The 26837-nt window shown below is 48.0% G+C and overlaps 1 protein-coding gene across 1 annotated transcript; it reads left to right on the top strand.

Annotated features, from left to right (window-relative positions):
* The first annotated feature begins 348 nt into the window (after window positions 1–348).
* Window positions 349–26837, top strand: LOC143926810 (ecto-ADP-ribosyltransferase 5-like). The gene is made up of 4 exons (XM_077450854.1): window positions 349–402; window positions 1316–2000; window positions 21723–21755; window positions 26749–26837. The coding sequence occupies exons 1-4, from the start codon at window positions 349–351 to the stop codon at window positions 26835–26837; spliced, it is 861 nt and encodes a 286-aa protein (XP_077306980.1).

The following is a 26837-nucleotide window of genomic DNA, read 5'->3' as shown; positions in this document are numbered from 1 at the left end:
CTCAGCTAACCTGTGCTGCATGGCCTCCCTGATCCTGCAAAGCCTGCGGAAGGATCCTCGTATTCTTCGGATCAAGGAGAGGGACCATTACTGGTTGGCCACTCTCCTTGATCCATGGTACAAGGGTATGGTTGCGGACCTTATCTTGCCGTCGCAGAGGGAGCAGAGGATGAGACATCTCTGGGAGGGTTGTGTCCCTCCGCTGAGGGACACAACCGCGGCACGAGACACAGGGCAGCGGGCGGTGTTAGCGGTGCCACTACCCACGGGTGTCACCCCTCTGGCGGGTGTCACCCAGGTGCGGCCCACACCCCCCGCACCCGCCTGGCAACGCCACTGAAAGCCATGATGGTCTTTGCCAACTTGAAACTCAATGAGAAGATGGATGTGAAAAGAAAGCCGGTTAATGAGATTTGAACAGCCCTGGTTATTCTAGAATGGTGGAGAACTGTTCCCGGACTGTCTGTGGTGTGCACTCCCTGACTAATCACATCAGTTTGGGTGCCTGGCTGTTGATTATCTCACTTTTTAAGTAGGTTACTGTTAGCTGTTCATTAGATGTACTGTTAGATGTAATGATAATGATATCACTGTTTAAAGTTTGCATTGTTTAGGATAATGTGATCAAGCACTTCTCTGATTTTGTGCAGTATAAATTCTATGCCAACTTACAATAAATTCCGATGGAAAAAGTCCGATAGAGCCAACAAACGATTGGATTTTCCGACAATATAATCCGGTCGGATCTTTTCCATTGGAATTTTCGACCGTGTGTACGGGGGCTTAGAGCTACTAGTTTAGGTGGCCAACCAAACCCAGGACCTGCCATTAAATGGAGCTAAATTCCACCTTTTTTCATTTTCTGTTTTGCGTAACTTCAACCATCTTGATTGGCTGGTTCAAAATAACATACCACTTGCCCATATGCATGGGAGTTAATGTATATTTTCACTGGGGCATGCTAAGGTTGTACACTAGGCTGAGCATGCACAGGTCAGTGTATGTTCTAAAGAAGTTTGCAAGCAGGTGGGCAAGAAAATTGTATTACAGAAGAGACACAGTAGGTCTTTTATTAAATTAAAAACTTGTCTGCTCTCAAAGCTTTAGTATGAAGGCACCAGATTTTGTATGTCAGTGTCATAGTTGCCAACAGGCCCGAATTGCCCGGGACACTCATGCATTTTGAACAGCTGTTTGAGTTGTCAGTCCACCCCTGTCTGGGTTGTCCAATACTATGAGTCAATGAGCTCTGACTGCCTCAAGGCTTAACCAGCTAACTCTCAATAAGTTATTTTCCAAACACTTTTGTTCTCAGATGAGCCATCAAGCTGTAATTTTGGACATGATGCCGGATACATTTGATGACCAGTATATTGGCTGTGCAGAATCGATGGAGCTTGTAATGCCAAACATACTAGAAGAAGAGCTGAAATACGATCAGTTTGCTGTAATGTGGGAAAATGCTAGTGTGATATGGAAGAGAAAAAGATCAGTCCTTCTAAATCAATATGATGACAAGTATGGCATAGCAGTTGTACTGTACACAATGGGAAAGCCATATCCCATATACCAACAGCTTAACGCAAATGTCTCAATTGCGGGAAAGTCTAGAGATTTCTACATGAAACATTTCCATTTTAAAGCTCTTCACTTTTACCTGACCCGAGCCTTACAGGTGCTGAGAACAGGTTGTGCCAAAGAGACTCGTGTCTACAGGGGGACAAAGATCGGTGATGTAGATGTAGCCAAGGAAATGCGTTTTGATCGGTTTACATCTTCCTCTACAAACATAAGCATTGCTGAACAGTTTGGAGTGACCCCTTTTTTCAACATATCAACTTGCTATGGTGTGGACATTGAAGATTTATCAGTGTATAAACAGAAAGAAATCCTTATTCCCATTGGAGAAACATTTATCTTGAGAAACCAGATTGAAACCACGTATGAGCTAATGAGCACCGGCAAACTCTGCAGCTACTTCAACTGTGCTTACTTAGGAGGTGAGGACTACATCTCTCTGTCTGCATGCCTTCTGTTATTCTAAACTAGTCCTAATCTGTGCCTCCCAAGGGGTAGAATTCCATAAATTGGGTGTGGTGGAGTAAATTAGGACTATATACATAGTTACATAGTAGGTCAAGTTGAAAAAAGACACAAGTCCATCAAGTCCAACCTATGTGTGTGATTATATGTCAGTATTACATTGTATATCCCTGTATGTTGCGGTCGTTCAGGTGCTTATCTAATAGTTTTTTGAAACTATCGATGCTCCCCGCTGAAACCACCGCCTGTGGAAGGGAATTCCACATCCTTGCCATTCTTAGCCCACGTACACACGGTCGGAGATTTTGCCAACCAAATCCGTCGGATTTTGGCCGTCGGATTTAGTCCGACGGATTGTGTCCGAAACTGTTGCATACACACGGTTGGGCCAAGTTGGCGAAAAATCCGATCTTTCAGAATGTGATGACGTAATTTCGTTACGATGGGACTACATTCAGGCTAGTAGCCAATAGCTTTGATGTAGGAATTTGATCTGAGCATGCGTGGCACTTGGTCCGATCAAAATTCTCTACACACGTTCGGATTAGGTCCGTCCGGCCCAGTTGGTCGGGAAATATTTTCAACATGTTGGAAAATTGGGTCAGACGGAGATTCGGACGGAATCAGTCCGATGCATACCACACACAGTCGGATTATCTGACGACATGGTCCGATAAGACTCATTCCGACAGATTCTCCGACCGTGTGTACAAGGGCTTACAGTAAAGAACTCTCTAGGTTAAGGGGTGCCCAACCAGTGGCCCGCGGAGCCATCTGATGTGGCCCGCGACCTCCTGCTCTGGGATAGAATAGAAAGAATACTGTAATTAAAGGTCAGTTTATTACTAAAATCACAGTGTATATATATGGGCATATCTGTTCTGCAGTGGTTACTGGGCTGCTTTCAAACTGATCCGCAGGTGCAGAGCAATTTACCTGCGGGTTACCTGCACTGAGCCATAGACTTTTATTATTACCTGCGAGTTTGGTGAGCTTTTTGAAAGTGCACCAAACCTGCAGAATATAATAGAAGTCTATTGCAAACTGCAGGAAAGCCAAAGGTACACTGCGTTGCACACATGGTGCGGGTAAATCACAGCGCAGCAGTGTGAAAGCAGCCTTGGACCCTTTTCACACAGTCCGACAGTCCAACCAATTGGACCCTCCATTCACCTCTAAAGCCTTGTACACACGGTCTGAGAATCCGTCGGAATGTGTCCTATCGGACCGTGTCGTCGGATAATCATAATCCAACTGTGTGTGGTATGCATCGGACTGATTCCATCCGAATCTCCGTCTGACCCAATTTTCCAACATGTTGGAAATATTTCCCGACCAACTGGGCCAGTCGGACCTAATCCGATCATGTGTAGAGCATTTTGATCGGACCAAGTGCCACGCATGCTCAGATCAAATTCCTACACCAAAGCTATTGGCTACTAGCCTGAATGTAGTCCCATCGTAATGAAATTACGTCATCACGTTCTGAAAGATCGGATTTTTCGCCAACTTTGTCCGACCGTGTGTATGCAACAGTTTCGGACAAGATCCGACGGACAAAATCCGACGGGCAGAATCTGACGGATTTGGTTGTGGAAATCTCCGACCGTGTGTACAGGGGCCTAAGTAGTGGCAGACATAAACCAACTTGTGCTCTACATCCAATACGATCCGCTAAAAAGTATAGTGGGCTGTGTCCGTGTCCTCTCCAAATGCAGAGTGGACACGGACATGCCACCCACCCGGTCCACTCATTGTGGCCCACGACCGGTTACCAAGTTGCTTAAGTGGCCCTCGCTCTTCAAAAGGTTGGGCACCCCTGATCTAGGTTAAACCTCTTTTCTTCTAATGTTTATGCATTTGCTTTGAAGATAAAGCCAAAGATTAAATTTTTTTTACTAATTTTGAAAGGAGCGGGGGGTGGAGAACCACTGCAAGGTTTTATTTTCTGGGCTTGTAGAAGTAATGGAGCCAGACCAATAGTTTTGGAGTCAAAAAGTATTTATGACATCATAAAATCCAAGGTTGCAAACCAACACAATTCAGAGGCTGTCAAATACCCCAGGGTTCAAATGGCTGGATAGGAAGGAATGGCGAATAGTGATGGACGAACTTCCGACGGGACGTTTCGCGAACGCGAAACGCGAACGGACACAAACGTTCGCGAAAACGACCGTTCGCCGCGGGCTCCATTGACTTCAATGGGAGGCGAATTTCGCAAACCTTTAGGTCGAATTTGCGGCCACGGGGTAATTATTAGGGGGTAGCACGTAGTCCCACCACCTGGACAATAGCATAATACATGTATGAGGTGAATTTGGGATCGATAACTACAAGCATTTTTTTTTTATTTGGGAAATTGTTCTGACAATTCAGGACTATGGAGCTAATGAAGGCAATGGAGGAGAGGGAAGGTCAGGGACCAGGGTAGGCAAACAAGAGGGTGCAGGAGATACAGAGCACTGACAGCAGCACCGTAATACAGAGCACTGACATCAGCACCGTGACATACAGCGCTGACAGCAGCTCCGTGACATACAGCGCTGACAGCAGCTCCGTGACATACAGCGCTGACAGCAGCTCCGTGACATACAGCGCTGACAGCAGCTCCGTGACATACAGCGCTGACAGCAGCTCCGTGACATACAGCGCTGACAGCAGCACCGTGACATACAGCGCTGACAGCAGCTCCGTGACATACAGCGCTGACAGCAGCTCCGTGACATACAGCGCTGACAGCAGCTCCGTGACATACAGCACTGACAGCAGCTCCGTGACATACAGCGCTGACAGCAGCTCCGTGACATACAGCGCTGACAGCAGCACCGTGACATACAGCGCTGACAGCAGCTCCGTGACATACAGCGCTGACAGCAGCTCCGTGACATACAGCGCTGACAGCAGCTCCGTGACATACAGCGCTGACAGCAGCTCCGTGACATACAGCGCTGACAGCAGCTCCGTGACATACAGCGCTGACAGCAGCTCCGTGACATACAGCGCTGACAGCAGCTCCGTGACATACAGCGCTGACAGCAGCTCCGTGACATACAGCGCTGACAGCAGCTCCGTGACATACAGCGCTGACAGCAGCTCCGTGACATACAGCGCTGACAGCAGCTCCGTGACATACAGCGCTGACAGCAGCTCCGTGACATACAGCGCTGACAGCAGCACCGTGACATACAGCGCTGACAGCAGCTCCGTGACATACAGCGCTGACAGCAGCTCCGTGACATACAGCGCTGACAGCAGCTCCGTGACATACAGCACTGACAGCAGCTCCGTGACATACAGCGCTGACAGCAGCTCCGTGACATACAGCGCTGACAGCAGCACCGTGACATACAGCGCTGACAGCAGCTCCGTGACATACAGCGCTGACAGCAGCTCCGTGACATACAGCGCTGACAGCAGCTCCGTGACATACAGCGCTGACAGCAGCTCCGTGACATACAGCGCTGACAGCAGCTCCGTGACATACAGCGCTGACAGCAGCTCCGTGACATACAGCGCTGACAGCAGCTCCGTGACATACAGCGCTGACAGCAGCTCCGTGACATACAGCGCTGACAGCAGCTCCGTGACATACAGCGCTGACAGCAGCTCCGTGACATACAGCGCTGACAGCAGCACCGTAAGCAGCCCCAGGAGGAAGTCAGCACAGCACAGGGATGGTGTGATCCCCTCATAATAAGAACCCCCAGGAGGAAGTCAGCACAGCACAGGGATGGTGGGAGCCCCTCATAATAAGAACACCCAGGAGGAAGTCAGCACAGCACAGGGATGGTGGGAACCCCTCATAATAAGCAGCCCCAGTAGAAATATGACACCGCTCAACCTCTTCAAAGAGGAGGGTAGGGGCATATAGTACGGTGTGCTTTTTTGGGTCAGGGAAGTGAGCCAAATGAATTAAGAAGGTCTGTGTGCTTGATTCCAAAAATTGTTTATAGACATATACATGGTCTACTGATCACATGTGTTGAATTCCTCCGAGATCCATGCCTCATTCATTTTTAGAAATGTGAGGTAGTTAACACTGTGGTGAGCTAGGCGAGTACGCTTATCGGTCACAATCCCCCCTGCTGCGCTGAACGTCCTTTCGGACAGGACACTGGATGAGGGGCAAGCCAACAGTTCGATTGCAAATTGGGCAAGCTCTGGCCAGAGGTCAAGCCTGCCCACCCAGTAGTCTAGGGGTTCATCACTCCTCAGAGCGTCCACATCGGCCGTTAACCCAATGTAGTCGGACACCTGACGGTCTAGGCGTTCCCTGATGCTGGATCCGGATGACACCTGTCGATGGGTCGGCTGAAAGAATGACCTCATATCCGAAGTCACCAACACATCTTCAAACCGGCCTCTTCTTGCAGGCGCTGTTGGATTGGTACCCGCAAATCCTTCTCTGGGAGTGGGAATTGCTCCTCTGCCAGCGCACGCAAAAGCAGAATGCAGCATTTCTCGAAGCAAGGCCTGGAAGTGCTGCATTCTGACAGCCCTCTGCGACGGCGGTAACATTTCCGCCATTTTGTGTTTGTACCGGGGGTCTAAGTACGTTGCCACCCAGTACTGGTCCTTGACCCTCATGCTTTTTATACGGGGGTCCCTATTAAAACACTGGAGCATGAAGGCCCCCATTTGCACTAAAGTGGAAGCGGTGTGGTGGCCTGGCTCCTGCTCATCATCCAGGATAATGTCGTCCTCTTCATTCTCCTCTCCCCATCCTCGCACAACAGGGATCCCAGAAAGGTTTAAAGCATGCTCTTCTTGCTCCTGCTCATCCGCCCCGGCACCATCCTCCTCTGACTCCTCATCAGACTCCTGTTGTTGACTTGTCTCAGATAGAGTAGCCCCCCCTGGGAATTCATCCAGCATTGCGACTTCCTCATCTTCCCGCTCCTGCTCCTCCACAGCCTGATCAATGACACGACGCAATGCACGCTCCAGAAAGAAGGCATAAGGTACCATGTCACTGATGGCGCCATGGCTGCGACTGACCAGTTTGGTGATCTCCTCAAATGGCCGCAGAAGTCTGCATGTGTCGCGCATGAGCAGCCACTGGCGCGGTGAAAAAAAACCCAGCTCCCCAGAACCGTTTCTTTCGCAGAGTTCATACAGGTAGACGTTAACTGCACGTTTCTGCTGGAGCAGCCTATCAAGCATATAGAAGGTTGAGTTCCATCGCGTCGGGCAATCGCAAATAAGACGTCTGACCGGCAGATGGTGTCGCCGCTGAATGTCAGCAAGGCGAGCCATGGCCGTGTAAGATCTTCTGAAATGGGCCGAGATTTTCCTTGCCTGCCGCAAGATGTCCTGGACCCCAGGGTATTTGACAAGGAATCGCTGCACGACCAAGTTTAAGACGTGTGCCATGCACGGCACGTGCGTGATTTTGCCCTGTTTCAATGCGCTAAGCAGATTGGCACCGTTGTCACACACCACTTTACCAACTGTCAAATTGAGCGGTGTTAGCCACTCATCTGCCTGTGAACGCAAAGCTGAAAGGAGTGCCGGGCCAGTGTGGCTCTTTGCTTCCAGGCACAACAGACGCAGCACGGCATGGCAACGTCTCACCTGGCATGTGGAATAGGTTCTGGGGAGCTTGGGCGGTGCAGTGGAAGAGACGCTAGCAGCGGAAAAGGAGGAGGCAGCTGAGGAGGAGAGGGAGGAGGATGGAGTAGGAGGAGGAGAAGAAGAGTCAGGCCTGCATGCAATCCGTGGCGGTAAAACCAAATCTACACGGGTGCCACGGGTTACATGCTTGACGGCCGTCAGAAGGTTCACCCAGTGGGCAGTAAAACTGATATACCTTCCCTGCCCGTGTTTGCTAGACCACGTGTCTGTGGTCAGATGTATCTTGGCACCGACACTGTGTGCCAGAGATACATTCACTTGCCGCTGAACATGGCCATATAGCTCTGGGATGCCCTTCTCTGAGAAATACTTCCTTCCTGGGACCTTCCATTGTGGTGTTCCAATGGCCACAAATTTGCGAAAGGCCTCCGAGTCCACCAGTTTATATGGCAGTAGTTGGCGGGCTATGAGTTCTGACAAGCCAGCCGCCAACCGTTGGGCAAGAGGGTTATCCGGCGTCATCATTTTTTTACGCTCAAACATTAGGCCCACGGAAGCCTGCCTTTTTGCAGAAAAATGTGAGCTTGGCGTGATGGAAGGTGGAGTGGAGGACAATTGTGAGGAGAGAGGAGAAGGAGAAGTAGAAGACGAGGCTGGACGGTGAGAGCCTGCAGTGTGGCTTTGTGTGTTCCGTTGCTCCCACTGGGCTCGGTGATGGCTGCTCATGTGCCTTCTTAAGGCGGTCGTCCCTAGGTGAGTATTGGGCTTACCGCGACTAACGCGTTGACTGCAAAGATTGCAGATGGCAACGCTATTGTCAGCAGCGGACACGTTAAAAAAAGCCCACACTGCGGAGCCATGTGCCGGTGTCCTGGGAGCGCCAGATGTGACCGTACATGGTCGATGACTCGCTCCTGATACATTTGCAGTCTGCTTTGTCCCTGCTGTGCAATGTAAGTCATTGCTGCTTCTCCTCCCTATCTGCTGGTCCATATCTCCCTCTGAACTCCCCTCCTCTTCCTCTCTTGTGGGCACCCACGTGACATCACTAGACACGTCATCATCAACGTCACCTTCCCCACCGCTATAAGTAGAGTAGGCAGCAACACCGGGGACCAACCTCCTCCTTGGGCTGATCTGGGTACTGGCGTCAGACTGCTGAGTAGCGCTTGTTGCTACCTCCTCTTCCTGATCCAATACCAAGAGTGGCTGCGCATCAGAAATGTCCTCTTGATATGGATCGGAAAATAATTCCAGTGACTCAAGCGGAAGGTATGTGGTGGTGGTGGTGGTGGTCGTGTTGTTGGTGGTAGTGTCTTTGGGGGTGCACATAGCAGAGAGTGAAGAAGAGGGTGCAGATCGAGAGGATGAGGAGGGTGCAGAAGAGTAAGGCTGAGCGAGCCACTCAACCAAGTCTGGTGCATCCTTTAAAGTAATTGAACGCACCTTCTGCAACTTCCCACTTTGGCTCAAGCCTGTTGCTCCTGCCCTACCCCTACCACCCCTGCGGAAGGGCCTGCCTCTTCCTCTGCATGTCATTTTTTAAATGACCCTGTGACAAAACTCTTAGTCCCTATACCGCTGAAGGACTGCTGCAGTATAGGTGAGCGGTCAGCAGTGGTGCACGTCAACCCTATCTATTGTGGACCTATAGCGGTCCTTACAGAACAGCAGACTGTACCGCACTCAAGCCTATGTACCGTAGCACCCTATACCAAGTTACCAGTCCTTATAAGAACTTTTGTGGACCAAGCAGGTTGTGTATTAGTGTTTAGCAGACTGTACGTCAGTCCCTATACCGCTGAAGGACTGCTGCAGTATAGGGCAGCGGTCAGCAGTGGTGCACGTCAACCCTATCTATTGTGGACCGATAGCGGTCCTTACAGAACAGCAGACTGTACCGCACTCAAGCCTATGTACCGTAGCACCCTATACCAAGTTACCAGTCCTTATAAGAACTTTTGTGGACCAAGCAGGTTGTGTGTTAGTGTTTAGCAGACTGTGCGTCAGTCCCTATACCGCTGAAGGACTGCTGCAGTATAGGGCAGCGGTCAGCAGTAGTGCACGGCAACCCTATGTATTGTGGACCGATAGCGGTCCTTACAGAACAGCAGACTGTAACGCACTCAGGCCTATGTACCGTAGCACCCTATACCAAGTTACCAGTCCTTATAAGAACTTTTGTGGACCAAGCAGGTTGTGTGTTAGTGATTAGCAGACTGTACGTCAGTCCCTATACCAATGAAGGACTGCTGCAGTATAGGGCAGCGGTCAGCAGTAGTGCACGGCAACCCTATGTATTGTGGACCGATAGCGGTCCTTACAGAACAGCAGACTGTACCGCACTCAAGCCTATGTACCGTAGCACCCTATACCAAGTTACCAGTCCTTATAAGAACTTTTGTGGACCAAGCAGGTTGTGTATTAGTGTTTAGCAGACTGTACGTCAGTCCCTATACCGCTGAAGGACTGCTGCAGTATAGGGCAGCGGTCAGCAGTGGTGCACGTCAACCCTATCTATTGTGGACCGATAGCGGTCCTTACAGAACAGCAGACTGTACCGCACTCAAGCCTATGTACCGTAGCACCCTATACCAAGTTACCAGTCCTTATAAGAACTTTTGTGGAACAAGCAGGTTGTGTGTTAGTGATTAGCAGACTGTACGTCAGTCCCTATACCAATGAAGGACTGCTGCAGTATAGGGCAGCGGTCAGCAGTAGTGCACGGCAACCCTATGTATTGTGGACCGATAGCGGTCCTTACAGAACAGCAGACTGTACTGCACTCAGGCCTATGTACCGTAGCACCCTATACCAAGTTACCAGTCCTTATAAGAACTTTTGTGGACCAAGCAGGTTGTGTGTTAGTGTTTAGCAGACTGTGCGTCAGTCCCTATACCGCTGAAGGACTGCTGCAGTATAGGGCAGCGGTCAGCAGTAGTGCACGGCAACCCTATGTATTGTGGACCGATAGCGGTCCTTACAGAACAGCAGACTGTAACGCACTCAGGCCTATGTACCGTAGCACCCTATACCAAGTTACCAGTCCTTATAAGAACTTTTGTGGACCAAGCAGGTTGTGTGTTAGTGATTAGCAGACTGTACGTCAGTCCCTATACCAATGAAGGACTGCTGCAGTATAGGGCAGCGGTCAGCAGTAGTGCACGGCAACCCTATGTATTGTGGACCGATAGCGGTCCTTACAGAACAGCAGACTGTAACGCACTCAGGCCTATGTACCGTAGCACCCTATACCAAGTTACCAGTCCTTATAAAAACTTTTGTGGACCAAGCAGGTTGTGTGTTAGTGTTTAGCAGACTGTGCGTCAGTCCCTATACCGCTGAAGGACTGCTGCAGTATAGGGCAGCGGTCAGCAGTGGTGCACGTCAACCCTATCTATTGTGGACCGATAGCGGTCCTTACAGAACAGCAGACTGTACCGCACTCAAGCCTATGTACCGTAGCACCCTATACCAAGTTACCAGTCCTTATAAGAACTTTTGTGGACCAAGCAGGTTGTGTGTTAGTGATTAGCAGACTGTACGTCAGTCCCTATACCAATGAAGGACTGCTGCAGTATAGGGCAGCGGTCAGCAGTAGTGCACGGCAACCCTATGTATTGTGGACCGATAGCGGTCCTTACAGAACAGCAGACTGTAACGCACTCAGGCCTATGTACCGTAGCACCCTATACCAAGTTACCAGTCCTTATAAGAACTTTTGTGGAACAAGCAGGTTGTGTGTTAGTGATTAGCAGACTGTACGTCAGTCCCTATACCAATGAAGGACTGCTGCAGTATAGGGCAGCGGTCAGCAGTAGTGCACGGCAACCCTATGTATTGTGGACCGATAGCGGTCCTTACAGAACAGCAGACTGTAACGCACTCAGGCCTATGTACCGTAGCACCCTATACCAAGTTACCAGTCCTTATAAGAACTTTTGTGGACCAAGCAGGTTGTGTGTTAGTGATTAGCAGACTGTACGTCAGTCCCTATACCAATGAAGGACTGCTGCAGTATAGGGCAGCGGTCAGCAGTAGTGCACGGCAACCCTATGTATTGTGGACCGATAGCGGTCCTTACAGAACAGCAGACTGTACTGCACTCAGGCCTATGTACCGTAGCACCCTATACCAAGTTACCAGTCCTTATAAAAACTTTTGTGGACCAAGCAGGTTGTGTGTTAGTGTTTAGCAGACTGTGCGTCAGTCCCTATACCGCTGAAGGACTGCTGCAGTATAGGGCAGCGGTCAGCAGTAGTGCACGGCAACCCTATGTATTGTGGACCGATAGCGGTCCTTACAGAACAGCAGACTGTACCGCACTCAAGCCTATGTACCGTAGCACCCTATACCAAGTTACCAGTCCTTATAAGAACTTTTGTGGACCAAGCAGGTTGTGTATTAGTGTTTAGCAGACTGTACGTCAGTCCCTATACCGCTGAAGGACTGCTGCAGTATAGGGCAGCGGTCAGCAGTGGTGCACGTCAACCCTATCTATTGTGGACCGATAGCGGTCCTTACAGAACAGCAGACTGTACCGCACTCAAGCCTATGTACCGTAGCACCCTATACCAAGTTACCAGTCCTTATAAGAACTTTTGTGGAACAAGCAGGTTGTGTGTTAGTGATTAGCAGACTGTACGTCAGTCCCTATACCAATGAAGGACTGCTGCAGTATAGGGCAGCGGTCAGCAGTAGTGCACGGCAACCCTATGTATTGTGGACCGATAGCGGTCCTTACAGAACAGCAGACTGTACTGCACTCAGGCCTATGTACCGTAGCACCCTATACCAAGTTACCAGTCCTTATAAGAACTTTTGTGGACCAAGCAGGTTGTGTGTTAGTGTTTAGCAGACTGTGCGTCAGTCCCTATACCGCTGAAGGACTGCTGCAGTATAGGGCAGCGGTCAGCAGTAGTGCACGGCAACCCTATGTATTGTGGACCGATAGCGGTCCTTACAGAACAGCAGACTGTAACGCACTCAGGCCTATGTACCGTAGCACCCTATACCAAGTTACCAGTCCTTATAAGAACTTTTGTGGACCAAGCAGGTTGTGTGTTAGTGATTAGCAGACTGTACGTCAGTCCCTATACCAATGAAGGACTGCTGCAGTATAGGGCAGCGGTCAGCAGTAGTGCACGGCAACCCTATGTATTGTGGACCGATAGCGGTCCTTACAGAACAGCAGACTGTAACGCACTCAGGCCTATGTACCGTAGCACCCTATACCAAGTTACCAGTCCTTATAAAAACTTTTGTGGACCAAGCAGGTTGTGTGTTAGTGTTTAGCAGACTGTGCGTCAGTCCCTATACCGCTGAAGGACTGCTGCAGTATAGGGCAGCGGTCAGCAGTGGTGCACGTCAACCCTATCTATTGTGGACCGATAGCGGTCCTTACAGAACAGCAGACTGTACCGCACTCAAGCCTATGTACCGTAGCACCCTATACCAAGTTACCAGTCCTTATAAGAACTTTTGTGGACCAAGCAGGTTGTGTATTAGTGTTTAGCAGACTGTACGTCAGTCCCTATACCGCTGAAGGACTGCTGCAGTATAGGGCAGCGGTCAGCAGTGGTGCACGTCAACCCTATCTATTGTGGACCGATAGCGGTCCTTACAGAACAGCAGACTGTACCGCACTCAAGCCTATGTACCGTAGCACCCTATACCAAGTTACCAGTCCTTATAAGAACTTTTGTGGAACAAGCAGGTTGTGTGTTAGTGATTAGCAGACTGTACGTCAGTCCCTATACCAATGAAGGACTGCTGCAGTATAGGGCAGCGGTCAGCAGTAGTGCACGGCAACCCTATGTATTGTGGACCGATAGCGGTCCTTACAGAACAGCAGACTGTAACGCACTCAGGCCTATGTACCGTAGCACCCTATACCAAGTTACCAGTCCTTATAAGAACTTTTGTGGACCAAGCAGGTTGTGTGTTAGTGATTAGCAGACTGTACGTCAGTCCCTATACCAATGAAGGACTGCTGCAGTATAGGGCAGCGGTCAGCAGTAGTGCACGGCAACCCTATGTATTGTGGACCGATAGCGGTCCTTACAGAACAGCAGACTGTACTGCACTCAGGCCTATGTACCGTAGCACCCTATACCAAGTTACCAGTCCTTATAAAAACTTTTGTGGACCAAGCAGGTTGTGTGTTAGTGTTTAGCAGACTGTGCGTCAGTCCCTATACCGCTGAAGGACTGCTGCAGTATAGGGCAGCGGTCAGCAGTAGTGCACGGCAACCCTATGTATTGTGGACCGATAGCGGTCCTTACAGAACAGCAGACTGTAACGCACTCAGGCCTATGTACCGTAGCACCCTATACCAAGTTACCAGTCCTTATAAGAACTTTTGTGGACCAAGCAGGTTGTGTGTTAGTGATTAGCAGACTGTACGTCAGTCCCTATACCAATGAAGGACTGCTGCAGTATAGGGCAGCGGTCAGCAGTAGTGCACGGCAACCCTATGTATTGTGGACCGATAGCGGTCCTTACAGAACAGCAGACTGTACCGCACCCAAGCCTATGTACCGTAGCACCCTAGACAGACCAAGTTACCAGTCCTGATAAAGAGCTTTGTGGAACAAGTGAGTTGTGAATGATTAGCAGACTGCAGCAGAAGGGCAGCAGTCAAGTATAATATTCTTTCTATATTTGGAAGAAAGAATATTATACGTGTACAAGCCTATTACCGTACCACTGATACCAGTCCTGAAAAGAACCTTTGTGGAACTAATAGTAACAGCAAGTCTTTAAAATTATCCTCACTGCCTGACACACTGCTTCCTGCCTGTCCCTATACAAATTGGCAAAAAAGAGTAGGCTGGAACGATTAGCTGGAACAGCTCTTTTGTGGACCTGATAGTAACAGCTAATGATGATGATGATGATGATGATGAAGAAAGACTAATCTGGCTGAGCTGTCCCTAAAATAGCAGCATACAGCGCTCTGTCCCTTTATCTAAACTGACAAAAGAAACTCAGGCTGCTGACCTAACACCTATACCAGTCCTGAAAAGAACTTTTGTGTACCAAATAGCTAGCGTTTTCTCTGTCCCTACTCCACACAGGATCCTTTCCCTACAGTGACAGAAGAAAGAATGTAAAATGGCCACCGGATCGGGTGTATTTATAGGTTAGGGGGAATGTCCAAGTGTCCATGAGCTGTCATGTCTCAATTGGTTGTCCTGTAACACATGATAAACGTGTCACGAAAGGTTAAAGTTCTTGTATACATTAAACACGTAAGTCCGCCGGGGCGAACGACGGAAAAAGGCGTTCGAACCCGCGGACGGCGAAAGTCGGAAATTCGCCGCGAAACGACCGCCGGGCGAACCGTTCGGCCATCACTAATGGCGAACATTGGAGGATGATTGGATTTAGTGGTGAAATAATCCTACAAAATCCTACGAAATAAACCTACAAGTTGGTGCCAAAACAAAGCAGGGCTTGTGGAAATGCCCAAAGTGCACATTAATAAGAAAAAAAAAATACATTGAAGGCGCTCCATTACAAGTCGTCATGTGGAGCTTTAAAGTGGAAGTAAACCCATGGATTTAAACAGTTAAAAAAAAAAAAGGCATGCCGGGAATGCTAACTGCACATTGGCTGTGCTCTCAGCCAAACCATCAAAACATCCAATGGGTGGTGTCATAATGAATCACATGTGCAGCACCATAGCAGTTGAAGATTAAACAGAGGCAAAGATGGCAGCTTCCTTGGCTGAAAACGATAGGGGAGTTTACTTCCACTTTAATGTTCCAGACAAACAAGAAGCCCTGCCTTGGACCTCCTCTAATGTGTTTCTTCAATAATCTGGGCCTAATAATATAGTGATCTCTATGGATTAAGCCCAGTATTTGGGTGAACTTGGACAAGGAGGTCCCAGGTGTAGCTCAATGTTTGTCTGGAACAATAAAGTTGTACACCTTAAATTTTAATCATACAAACTGCTTTATCTGGTTTGTGCACCATTGGTGTATTCTTGTCCTACATCCCTAACCTCGACTTCAACAAATCCTTTTGATGCCCTTTCATATACTGTAAAAGGGTTGCAAATGCAAGATTATTGCACTCTACATCACCAATTTTACTCCATGCTGCCAAACCAAATTGTGTTTGGATCCAGCACCTTTGCCCTACCCCTGTATCCCCACAGAGGACGACTCCCATTTGTTCTAGTGACTATTGTCACCAAAACAGAAAGTAAATGGGAAATCCAACATTGTAAAGTTGTCACCGGGACAAGGTCCTTTAGCACCCATTTGCAAAAAAGGACAAACTATGTTCCCCCCATGAATTGTAAACTCCCTCAGCACCAGTGTTAATTTTGACGTCAAATTTCGATTTAGTGATAGTCTTTTTGACTAAAATGCCATTTTAGTTTAACCACTTGCCGCCCGCCCTATTACAAATTGACGGCGGCAAAGTGGTTTTATAATCCTAACCGGACGTCATATGACGTGATTAGGATTATGAGCCGCTGCGCGACCCCGGGGGCGCGCATCGCGGCGATCGTTGTTGCGGGGTGTCAGTCTGACACCCGGCAACTACGATCTTGGTAAAGAGTCTCCGACGGAGACTCTTTACCATGTGATCAGCCGTGTCCAATCACGGCTGATCACAGTGTAAATAGGAAGAGCCGTGATCGGCTTTTCCTCACTCGCGTCTGTAAGACGCGAGTAGAGGAGAGCCGAACGGCTGCTCCTCTGACAGGGGGGATCTGTGCTGATCGATTATCAGCACAGCCCCCCCGAGGATGCCCACACTGGACCACCAGGGACACCACTAGACCACCAGGGAAAAGGTAATAAAAATCCATAATCCTCCCTAGACCACCAGGGTGCCAGTCAGCACAATGGGTGCCAATCAGTGCCCATAATGGATGCCAATCAGTGGCCACAATGGGCATCACTGATTGGCATGCATTTTTGTTTGGCACTGATTGGCATCCATTACTATAACACCGATGCCGCCTATGAGTGCCCACCTGTGCCGCCTATGAGTGCCCACCTGTGCCGCCTGAGTGCCCACCTGTGCCGCCTGAGTGCCCACCTGTGCCGCCTATGAGTGCCCACCTGTGCCGCCTATCCATGCCCACCTGTGCCGCCTATCTATGCCCACCTGTGCCGCCTATCCATGCCCACCTGTGCCGCCTATCCATGCCCATCCGTGCCGCCCATCTGTGCCAGCTATCAGTGCCAATTTGTGCCACCTATCAGTGTCCGTCTGTGTCGCCCATCCGTGTCGCCCATCCGTGTCGCCCATCCGTGTCGCCCATCAGTGCCGCCTATCAGTGCCACTTCATTGGTGCCACATTGGTGCCCATCAGTGCCACCTTATCAGTGCCCATCAGTGTAGCCCCATCAGTGCCCATCAGTGAAGGAGAAAACGTACTTATTTACAAAGTTTTGAAACTGAAACAAAAAAAAACATTTTTTTTTCAAAATTTTCGGTATTTTTTTATTTGTAGCGCAAAAAATAAAAACCGTAGAGGTGATCAAATACCACCAAAAGAAAGCTCTATTTGTGGGAAAAAAATGATAAAAATTTCATTTGGGTACAGTGTAGCATGACCGGGCAATTGTCATTCAAAGTGCGACAGCGCTGAAAGCTCAAAATTGGTCTGGGCAGGAAGGTGTTTAAGTGCCCGGTATTGAAGTGGTTAATCTTATTTTAGTCATCTGAATTGTTTTTGTTTTAGTCGTATTAAGCCGCGTACACACGGGCGGACTGTATGGCCAACTTAGTCCGTCGAAACACATTTCAGCGGACAGTCCGCTCGTCAGTAGGCATAGTTCTATGCTCAGAAAGGATTTACACGGCGGAAGGGTGCTTTGCTGTGTATTGGACTTCCCATTTCTAGTCCCGTCGTACGTGCTGTACACGTCATCGCGCAAGCTTTCGACGGACTGTTTGTGCATCCGTGTGTGGTCAAGTCCGTTCATTCGAAAGTACGACGGGCTGTCCGTCGGATTGTATGACGGACTAAGTAGGCCATACAATCCGCCCGTGTGTACGCGGCTTTATAGTCGACTAAAATCTCTAGTACATTTTGGTCGACTGAAAATCATTTTAGTTGACTAATATCTAATGGTTTTAGTTAAAGCGGTGTTCCAGCCACCATTTTTTTTTTTTTTTAAAGTCAACAGCTGCAAACACTGTAGCTGCTGACTTTTAATAAGGACACTTACCTGTCCAGCGAGCCCACGATGTCGGCTGGATCGGGTGCAGCCGCCGCCATCTTAAGGAAGGGAAACAGGTAGTGGAGCCTTGCGGCTTCATTGCCCGTTTCCTACTGCACATGCGCAAGTCGCTCAACGTTTTGTGGCTGGCCCCGCTGTTTTCTGGGACACACACATGTCCCAGAAGACAACAGGTCAGCTCCCCGAAGAGGAGGAAGTGCCAGAGGCAGATTAGGAAGACTGCCTACCAACAGGGGTTTCTGTTAAGTAAAACTTTTTTTTTTCAAATGTTTTTTTTTTTATATATATATTTTTTTGTGAATGTTAATGTAATTTTTTTTTTTTTTTTTTTTAGGGTGGCCCCCCCCTTTTAAATTGTAATGCATTATTTCAACATTTCTCTAGAATTTCGAAAACTCGTTATATGCTCCTGGAGTAAAAATCAAATAACTTTATTATTTATGGTATTAAGGTTTCAACATGCACTATAGACATAGATTCAGCCAATGCCATTTTAGTTTTTTTGTTGTATATTAGTCATCTGAATTTTTTTAGTTTTAGCTTCTGCCTTACCTGTTAAAGTGTCCAAGGCAGCCACCTCTTCTGTCAGCCCTTCTCCATAGTGGAGAAGGATCTGGGGGTTTAGGTAGATCATAAGCTCAATAATAACATGCAATGCCAAGCTGCTGTTTCCAAAGCGAGCAAAGTCCTTTCCTGTATTAAGAGAGGTATGGAATCCAGAGAGAGTGATATCATTTTGCCCCCCTGTACAAATCATTAGTAAGACCTCATCTGGAATATGCAGTTCAGTTTTGGGCACCATTTCTCAAAAAGGATATCGGGAACTGGAGAAAGTGCAGAGAAGGGCAACCAAACTGATAAGAGGCATGGAGGAGCTCAGCTATGAGGAAAGATTAGAGGAACTGAATGTATTCACTCTTGAAAAGAGGAGAATAAGGGGGGATATGATCAACATGTTCAAATATATAAGGGGTCCATATAGTGAACTTGGTGTTGAGTTATTCTCTGTACGGTCAACCCAGAGGACAAGGGGGCACTCTTTACATCTAGAGGAAAAGAGATTTCATCTTCAAGTATGGAAAGGTTTCTTCACAGTTAGAGCTGTGAAAATGTGGAATAGACTCCCGCCAGAGGTGGTTCCGGCCAGCTCAGTAGATTGCTTTAAGAAAGGCTTGGATACTTTCCTGAATGTACATAATATAACTGGATACTAACATAGGTAAAGTTGATCCGGGGAAAATACGATTGCCTCTTGGGGGATCAGGAAGGAATTTTTTTTCCCCCTGCTGTAGCAAATTGGAGCATGCTCTGCTGGGGGTTTTTTTTTCCGCCTTCCTCTGGATCAATTGTGGGCATAAAATTGGGTATTTGGATTGTACGATTATTTTTTATTTTATTTATTTGTTTTTAAGGTTGAACTGGATGGACTTGTGTATTTTTTCAACCTGGCTAACTATGTAACTATGTAACAGCATATCACCAGAATAGGAAAAGAGTGGAAATCTTCCAGTGGGGTCGCCTGTAAAACGCTGGATTTCCCATCACTTTGGGGAGATTTCCTCTCCCTTCCTGTTTTCCCGCTCCAGGACAAGAAGTAAAAGGAATTCTCCCCAATGGATTCTCTCCAATGGAATAAAAAAGCCCTAATAGCGGATCGAATTACTCACTTTTCCATAAAAAAAGTTTTGGCTTTAAATGTACTTTCTTTAGAACAGCCTTTCTCAACTTTTTAACATGAAAGAAGCCTTGAAATAACTTTCTGGTCTCAGAGAATCCCTGGTAATAATTACTATATCTACAGATCACAGTATATTAGTGTGATGGTCAGTGGGAATAATGCTCCCTACAGTTTCAGGCAGTGGTGGCTGGTGCTCTAAGTTTAGGGGGGGAAGGAGTGGCAAACAAACCACCCGACCCCCCCCCCATTCATTTGGGCAGTTGATCAGACAAAACCCACACCCCTGTTGCTCGATTGATCAGTCTGTAAAACCCCCCATCTCCCCGTTGCTCGGTCGATTGTCCATCCATCCGCCCTGCACTTAACCTAGCCAGGTCAAGGGCAGCTTCCCCCTGCGTCTCCTCCTCAGTGCCTCTCTCCCTTGCTCCCGGGCCAATATGGTCGCTTCTCCTCTCTGCCAATTGGGTCTTAAGACCCGCCTTCTGATTGGCCGGGAGGAGAAGCAGGAAGACAATATCGAATATTTATTTGCTATCTTCACACAAGTGGTTGGGCTTGGGGGGCGCAGTGCTTTTGCGCCCCGAGCCCATCCTTTTCTGAAGCTAAATAGAGCCTCTGGCTCTAATCACGTCCTTCAAAAAACAATAAAAGAACCCCATAGAAATTCATGCGTCTGGCACTCTGCAGGTACATTAAGGGCTAGGTGCATGGATTAGGGGAGCAGCCCCAAAGGAGCGGCCGCTACTGCTTGCAGACATTTTAAAGAATCCCCCCCCCCCCCTTATGGATGGCTAAAAAGATCTTTGGTGTCAGAAGTTGCGCCTTGCTCAAGGAACCTCTGGAGGGAGCCTAGTGTTCCATAGAACCCTGGGGGAGAAAGGCTACATTAGAATATTGTACAATTTCACCAAGCTAAGGCGTAGTTGTATTATGTTGTGATTTTGGGGGATTTTCAGCAATGTGGATGTGTTTTTGCATAAGGTGGAGTTATACTTGTGAAAAACGGGCAGGAATCTGCAAACATACAGGGGTCTTTTTTTTTTGATTGAGGGTTGGATTTCAGTAGATGAGGGGCGGGGCTCAAAGCTGAACCAGTTTTAGGTTTTGGAAGGTTTACAAGCTACACAGTATGTGGGTTCGATTATGTGAGTGGGGGCTGGTATTTTTCAATGTTCTATTTAACCAGTTCCCGACCAGCGCACACCAAAGTACGTCGGCAGAATGGCACGGGCATGCATATTGGCGTACAGGTACGTCCAATCTTTAATGCTGCCCTGCCATCGTGAGCGCGCCGCCGGCGGCACGCTCGCGTGCTGGTCGGGACCCCCGTGAGTCCGGTCGTGGGTCCCGCGGACTCGATCGCCGCGGGCATACCCGCGATCATCTCACGGAGCGGCTGAACGGAGAGATGCCCTTGTAAACAGCATCTCCCCGTTCTGCCTAGCAACAAGTGACGCTGATCTCTGCTCCATCTGATTGGAGCAGGGATCAGTGTTCACTAAATGAAAGCCCAGCCCCCAACAGTTAGTAACACACCCCTAGGAACACTCAATCCCTACACTGCCACCCACTGGTTAACCCCTTCACTGCCAGTGTCATTTACACAGGAATCACTGCATTTGTATAGCAGTGATTGCTGTATAAATGACAATGGTCCCAAAAATGTGTCAAAAATGTCCGATGTGTCCGCCATCATGTTGTAGTCACAATAAAGATCGCTGATCGCCGCCATTACTAGTAAAAAAAAAATATTAATAAAAATGCCATAAACTATCCCCTATTTTGTAAACGCTATAACTTTTGCGCAAACCAATCAATAATCGCTTATTGCGATTTTTTTTTTACCAAAAATATGTAGAAGAATACGTATCGGCCTAAACTGAGGGAAAAAATTTTGTTTATATATTTTTGGGGGATATTTATTATAACAAAAAGTAAAAAATAATGCATTTTTTTTTCAAAATTGTCGCTCTATTTTTGTTTATAGCGCAAAAAAAAAAAAAACTGCTTATCAAATACCACCAAAAGAAAGCTCTATTTGTGGGGAAAAAAAAGGACGTCAATTTTGTTTGGGAGCCACGTCGCACGACCGCGCAATTGTCAGTTAAAGCGATGCAGTGCCGAATCGCAAAAAGTGGTCTGGTCTTTGGCCAGCAAAATGGTCCGGGGCTGAAAGTGGTTAATTAATTCCCAATATCATTTTATATTTACAGGTGAGAAGAGAGACTTTGCCGTGTGCAATTCTGGTAAGAGAACTAAAAATGTATTAATTGAAATATATAGGGTTATGTGCTGAAGAGGCGGATCACTGTCCAGACAGACCAATTCTCCCCTTTAGAAGGGATCATGTGACCAGATACCTAGGCATTAGGAGCACATTCACATTAGGACACTGTGTTTGGAGGGGACCTCAAGGAGTACTAAACTGTTTGAATAAAACTTCCAAAAACATTTTTCTCTACACATTTATATATGAGAATGCACTAGCAATAAACATATTATTATTATGATCATTATTACAGCAAGCAGAGAAGAGTAATCAGTGTAAATAAGTCATAAAGGGGAAGGAATAAAATAGAACGAGGGGGGGGGGGGTGAATTAGAGTGTAAGCTCCTCTGGTGCAGAGACTGAAGTGACTGGTTCAGCGTTCTCTGTACAGCACTGCGGTATATGTCAGAGCTATATGAAAATATTAAAATGTAAGTAGAAAAATCTAGATGTGAAAAAGGAAAGTTAGGTAGATTTGGCGCTATACCTTTAAATCAAGAATCAGAGATACTTTCCAAGCAGAAAGTATTACGTTCCTCTTATATCATGGTCAGGCATGTACTGGCCATCGGGACTACCGGGAGTTTCCCGGTGGGCCGATGGCTCAGTGGGCCACTCTGATGTAAGGGGGCTGCTGATGGGACACTCTGATGTAAGGGGGCTGGTGATGGGACACTCTGATGTAAGGGGGCTGGTGATGGGACACTATGATGTAAGGGGGCTGGTGATGGGACACTCTGATGTAAGGGGGCTGCCGATGGGACACTCTGATGTAAGGGGGCTGGTGATGGGACACTCTGATGTAAGGGGGTGCCGATGGGACACTCTGTTATAAGGGGGTGCCGATGGGACACTCTTATGTAAGGGGGGCTGGTGATGGGACACTCTGATGTAAGGGGGCTGCTCATGGGACACTCTGATGTAAGGGGTGCTGATGGGACACTCTGATGTAAGGGGGTGCTCATGGGACACTCTGATGTAAGGGGGTGCCGATGGGACACTCTGTTGTAAGGGGGTGCCGATGGGACACTCTGATGTAAGGGGGGCTGGTGATGGGACACTCTGATTTAAGGGGGCTGGTAATGGGACACTCTGATGTAAGGGGTGCTGATGGGACACTCTGATGTAAGGGGGTGCTCATGGGACACTCTGATGTAAGGGGGTGCTCATGGGACACTCTGTTGTAAGGGGGTGCCGATGGGACACTCTGTTGTAAGGGGGGCTGGTGATGGGACACTCTGATTTAAGGGGGCTGCTGATGGGACACTCTGATGTAAGGGGGCTGCTCATGGGACACTCTGATGTAAGGGGTGCTGATGGGACACTCTGATGTAAGGGGGTGCTCATGGGACACTCTGATGTAAGGGGGTGCCGATGGGACACTCTGTTGTAAGGGGGTGCCGATGGGACACTCTGATGTAAGGGGGGCTGGTGATGGGACACTCTGATTTAAGGGGGCTGGTAATGGGACACTCTGATGTAAGGGGTGCTGATGGGACACTCTGATGTAAGGGGGTGCTCATGGGACACTCTGATGTAAGGGGGTGCCGATGGGACACTCTGTTGTAAGGGGGTGCCGATGGGACACTCTGTTGTAAGGGGGCTGGTTATGGGAAACTCTGATGTAAGGGAGTGCTGATGGGACACTCTGATGTAAGGGAGTGCTGATGGGACACTCTGATGTAAGGGAGTGCTGATGGGACACTCAAAATGTAAGTGGGCCGGTCTAGATGAAGTCCAGGGGCCAAATTTCTGTCCCAGTCCAGCCCTGATCATGGTCTATATCCTTCCTATTAAGTGAACAAAATGTGATGATCGTGATTGAATCTGTCAGGGTATATCAACCCCCTGAATTAATTATAAATTCCTCTCCGTCAAGAGAAAGGGATTGTGGAGATACTAATAAAGTGTGAAAAAAATAAATAAATATAAATATACCGTATATACTCGAGTATAGGCCGACCCGAATATAAGCCGAGGCCCCCAATTTACCCCCAAAAAAACTGGCAAACTTATTGACTCGTGTATAAGCCGAGGGTGAGACATGCCTGTCCATCCCTGTGTGTGTGTCCGTCCATCCCTGTGTGTGTGTCCGTCCATCCCTGTGTGTCCGTCCATCCCTGTGTGTGTGTGTGTCCGTCCATCCATCCATCCATCCCTGTGTGTGTGTGTGTCCATCCATCCATCCCTGTGTGTGTGTGTGTGTCCATCCATCCATCCATCCCTGTGTGTGTGTGTCTCCATCCATCCATCCATCCCTGTGTGTGTGTGTCTCCATCCATCCATCCCTGTGTGTGTGTGTCTCCATCCATCCATCCATCCCTGTGTGTGTGTGTCCATGTGTGTGTGTGTGTGTGTGTGTGTGTGTGTGTGTGTGTGTCCAGCCTACCTGTGTCCCGAGCCTGTGTCCCGAGCCTCCGTCCCGTGCCTTGCCTCCTTGCCTCCGTCCCGTGCCGTGCCTTGCCTCCGTCCCGTCCCGTGCCGTGCCTTGCCTTGCCTCCGTCCCGTGCCTTGCCAGGATCGCCGCTCTTCGTTGGCGCCTCGGCGGCCATTCTAAAATTCAAAAGCCGCGCCTCCGCCTTCGCCTGTGATAGGCGGAACACTGAATTTCCCAGCAGCCTGTGTTCCGCCTATCACGGACATCGTCTCATCCTCGTCCGTGATAGGCGGAACACAGGCTGCTGGGAAATTCAGTGTTCCGCCTATCACAGGCGAAGGCGGAGGCGCGGCGTTTGAAGGGTAGAATGTCCGCTGTCTGTCTGCTCGACACGCTGATCGAGCAGGCAGACAGCGATGACTCGAGTATAAGCCGAGGGGGGCACTTTCAGCCTCAAAAAAGAGGCTGAAAATCTCGGCTTATACTCGAGTATATACGGTATATATATTATTATACGTGCCTGAGATCAGTATCTTATATCAAATCTGTAATAGTGAAATAATCAATGTACATACTTTTGTGCCTATAATGTATATAGTAAGTAATTCATCATACAAAAATATAAAAATACATACATATAATCAGGGCCGTCTTTAAGGCAGGGCAAAAGGGTTAGCTGCCCTGGGCCCTGTCATTGTTGTGGGGCCCAAAACAGTTGCCTCATACTTGCCAACTATTCAGATTTAAATTCCCTTGTCCATTGAAGTTTTAGTCCCGTGCTGTGTCCCAATATCTCAGTGTGAAGTGCTGCTACTAATGCTGCCCAGCTCTTCCCTATTGTTGTGTGCAGATGACTCACCTGCAGACCCTGTGTTTACATGTAAATAACCGGCATTCATATGTAAATAGTGGCGACAATGCTAAGTAAATAGTTGCGGCCGGCGGCATTGATATGTAAATAAAGGCGGCATTCATATGTATATCATGCTCCCTTGCTATGAGGAGATGATGTGCTGTAGCCTCTAGCAACTAATCAGTGAGCCATAATGTGTGCTGTAACCTCTAGCAACCAGTCAGTAAGCAGTAATGATATGCTGTAACCTCTGGCAACCAATCGCAATCGCTGCCTGATCTGATACAGTAAACTGATTTTAAAGCGGTTCTTCACCCTAAAGGGGAAGTTCCGCTAGTATTATCCCTCCCCCCCTCCGGTGCCACAATCGGCACCTTTCGGGGGGGAGGGGGGTGCAGTTACCTGGATAATCCAGGTAACTGCACCCACTTCCGGCCAGACCGCCACAGACCCCCGCATCGCTCCGCCCCCCCGTTGTGTTCTGGGAAACACACAGTTCCCAGAGACACAGCGGGGAACCAGCGCAGCGCGACTCGCGCATGCGCAGTAGGGAACCGGGCAGTGAAGCCCTCATGCTTCACTTCCCGATTCCCTGACAGAGGATGGCGGCGGTGGCTGCAGCGAGACAAGCGATCGCTCGTCATCTGCCGCCGACATCGCTGGAACCTGGGACAGGTAAGTGTGATTTTATTAAAAGTCAGAAGCTGCAATATTAGTAGCTGCTGGCTTTTAATATTTTTTTTTTTTAGGTGCAGCTCCTCTTTAAGTCTAGCTGCTATTTATTGTATGTCTCAGACCAGGTGGAGAGGGAAATTGCATGGGGGGGGGGGGGGGGGGCAAGAAAATATTTGCCCAGGGTCCAATCAATATTAAAGACGGCTCTGCATATAATCATGTACAAGTGAAATAAATATACAAGTGAAAAAAAAAATTAATAAAATAGGAAAATTATTGAAATAGTCCCAAAAATACTAGTAAAGAAAGTGACTTGCGCAGAGTGTCCTTGATTTTCACAGATGGCTCAAAAATTCTCCCGGTGCGCTTTTCAGTGCAAGATAATATAATTGCCCTCACCAGATGTCCTACCCCTGCAGGGGTGGATTCTCCTTCACAGTGTAAGCCCCTGTGCCGCTCTCTGGTGTTTTCCTGGGAGATACTTTTCCCATCCACTGGCGTTGTAACCTCGTTTATATGTTTAATGAGAAAGAAGCATATCCATGGTGTAGTATGTAACCACAATTGCGTTTATTTAAATAAGAAAACGACTCACATGTAGCAAGAGATAAAACTGCAATACTTTAAAATCACCGCCGGCCGCTATGGTTTGCTGTGGAGAGTGTGCGTCGTATGGCCACCTCCTACGCGTTTCGTCATTCAGACGTCATCTGGACCGCTGTTTTTTTCTTCTGGTTTTTCTTACTTAATAAACAACCCATAGCGCAATCTCATTTTTATTCGGTATTCAGAAAAATATAGATAACACTTATTTACATAATTTTTTTTTATGATATGGTTTAACCAAATAAACACTATTATAATATTTAACATGAATATAAACAGCAAGGGGATATATTATTATTATTGAGATAGATAGATAGATAGATAGATAGATAGATAGATAGATAGATAGATAGATAGATAGATAGATAGATAGATAGATAGATAGATAGATAGATAGATTGATTGTATATACAGATGGCATATTGATATTAATTAATTATTATATCTTATCCGGTTCAGCAGGATTCCTGTATTCTGGGCCCAGGACTCACTTCATCATCACTGGACTGATTGTTATACTTAATCTAAAGTTTGTCATGTTTTTCTGA

This window comes from Lithobates pipiens, unplaced genomic scaffold (assembly GCF_037356315.1).
Source record: "Lithobates pipiens isolate NorthernLeopardFrog02 unplaced genomic scaffold, aLitPip1_a1.2 Scaffold_23, whole genome shotgun sequence".
Classification (NCBI taxonomy): domain Eukaryota; kingdom Metazoa; phylum Chordata; class Amphibia; order Anura; family Ranidae; genus Lithobates; species Lithobates pipiens.
This window is presented reverse-complemented; position numbering and strand designations above follow the sequence as displayed.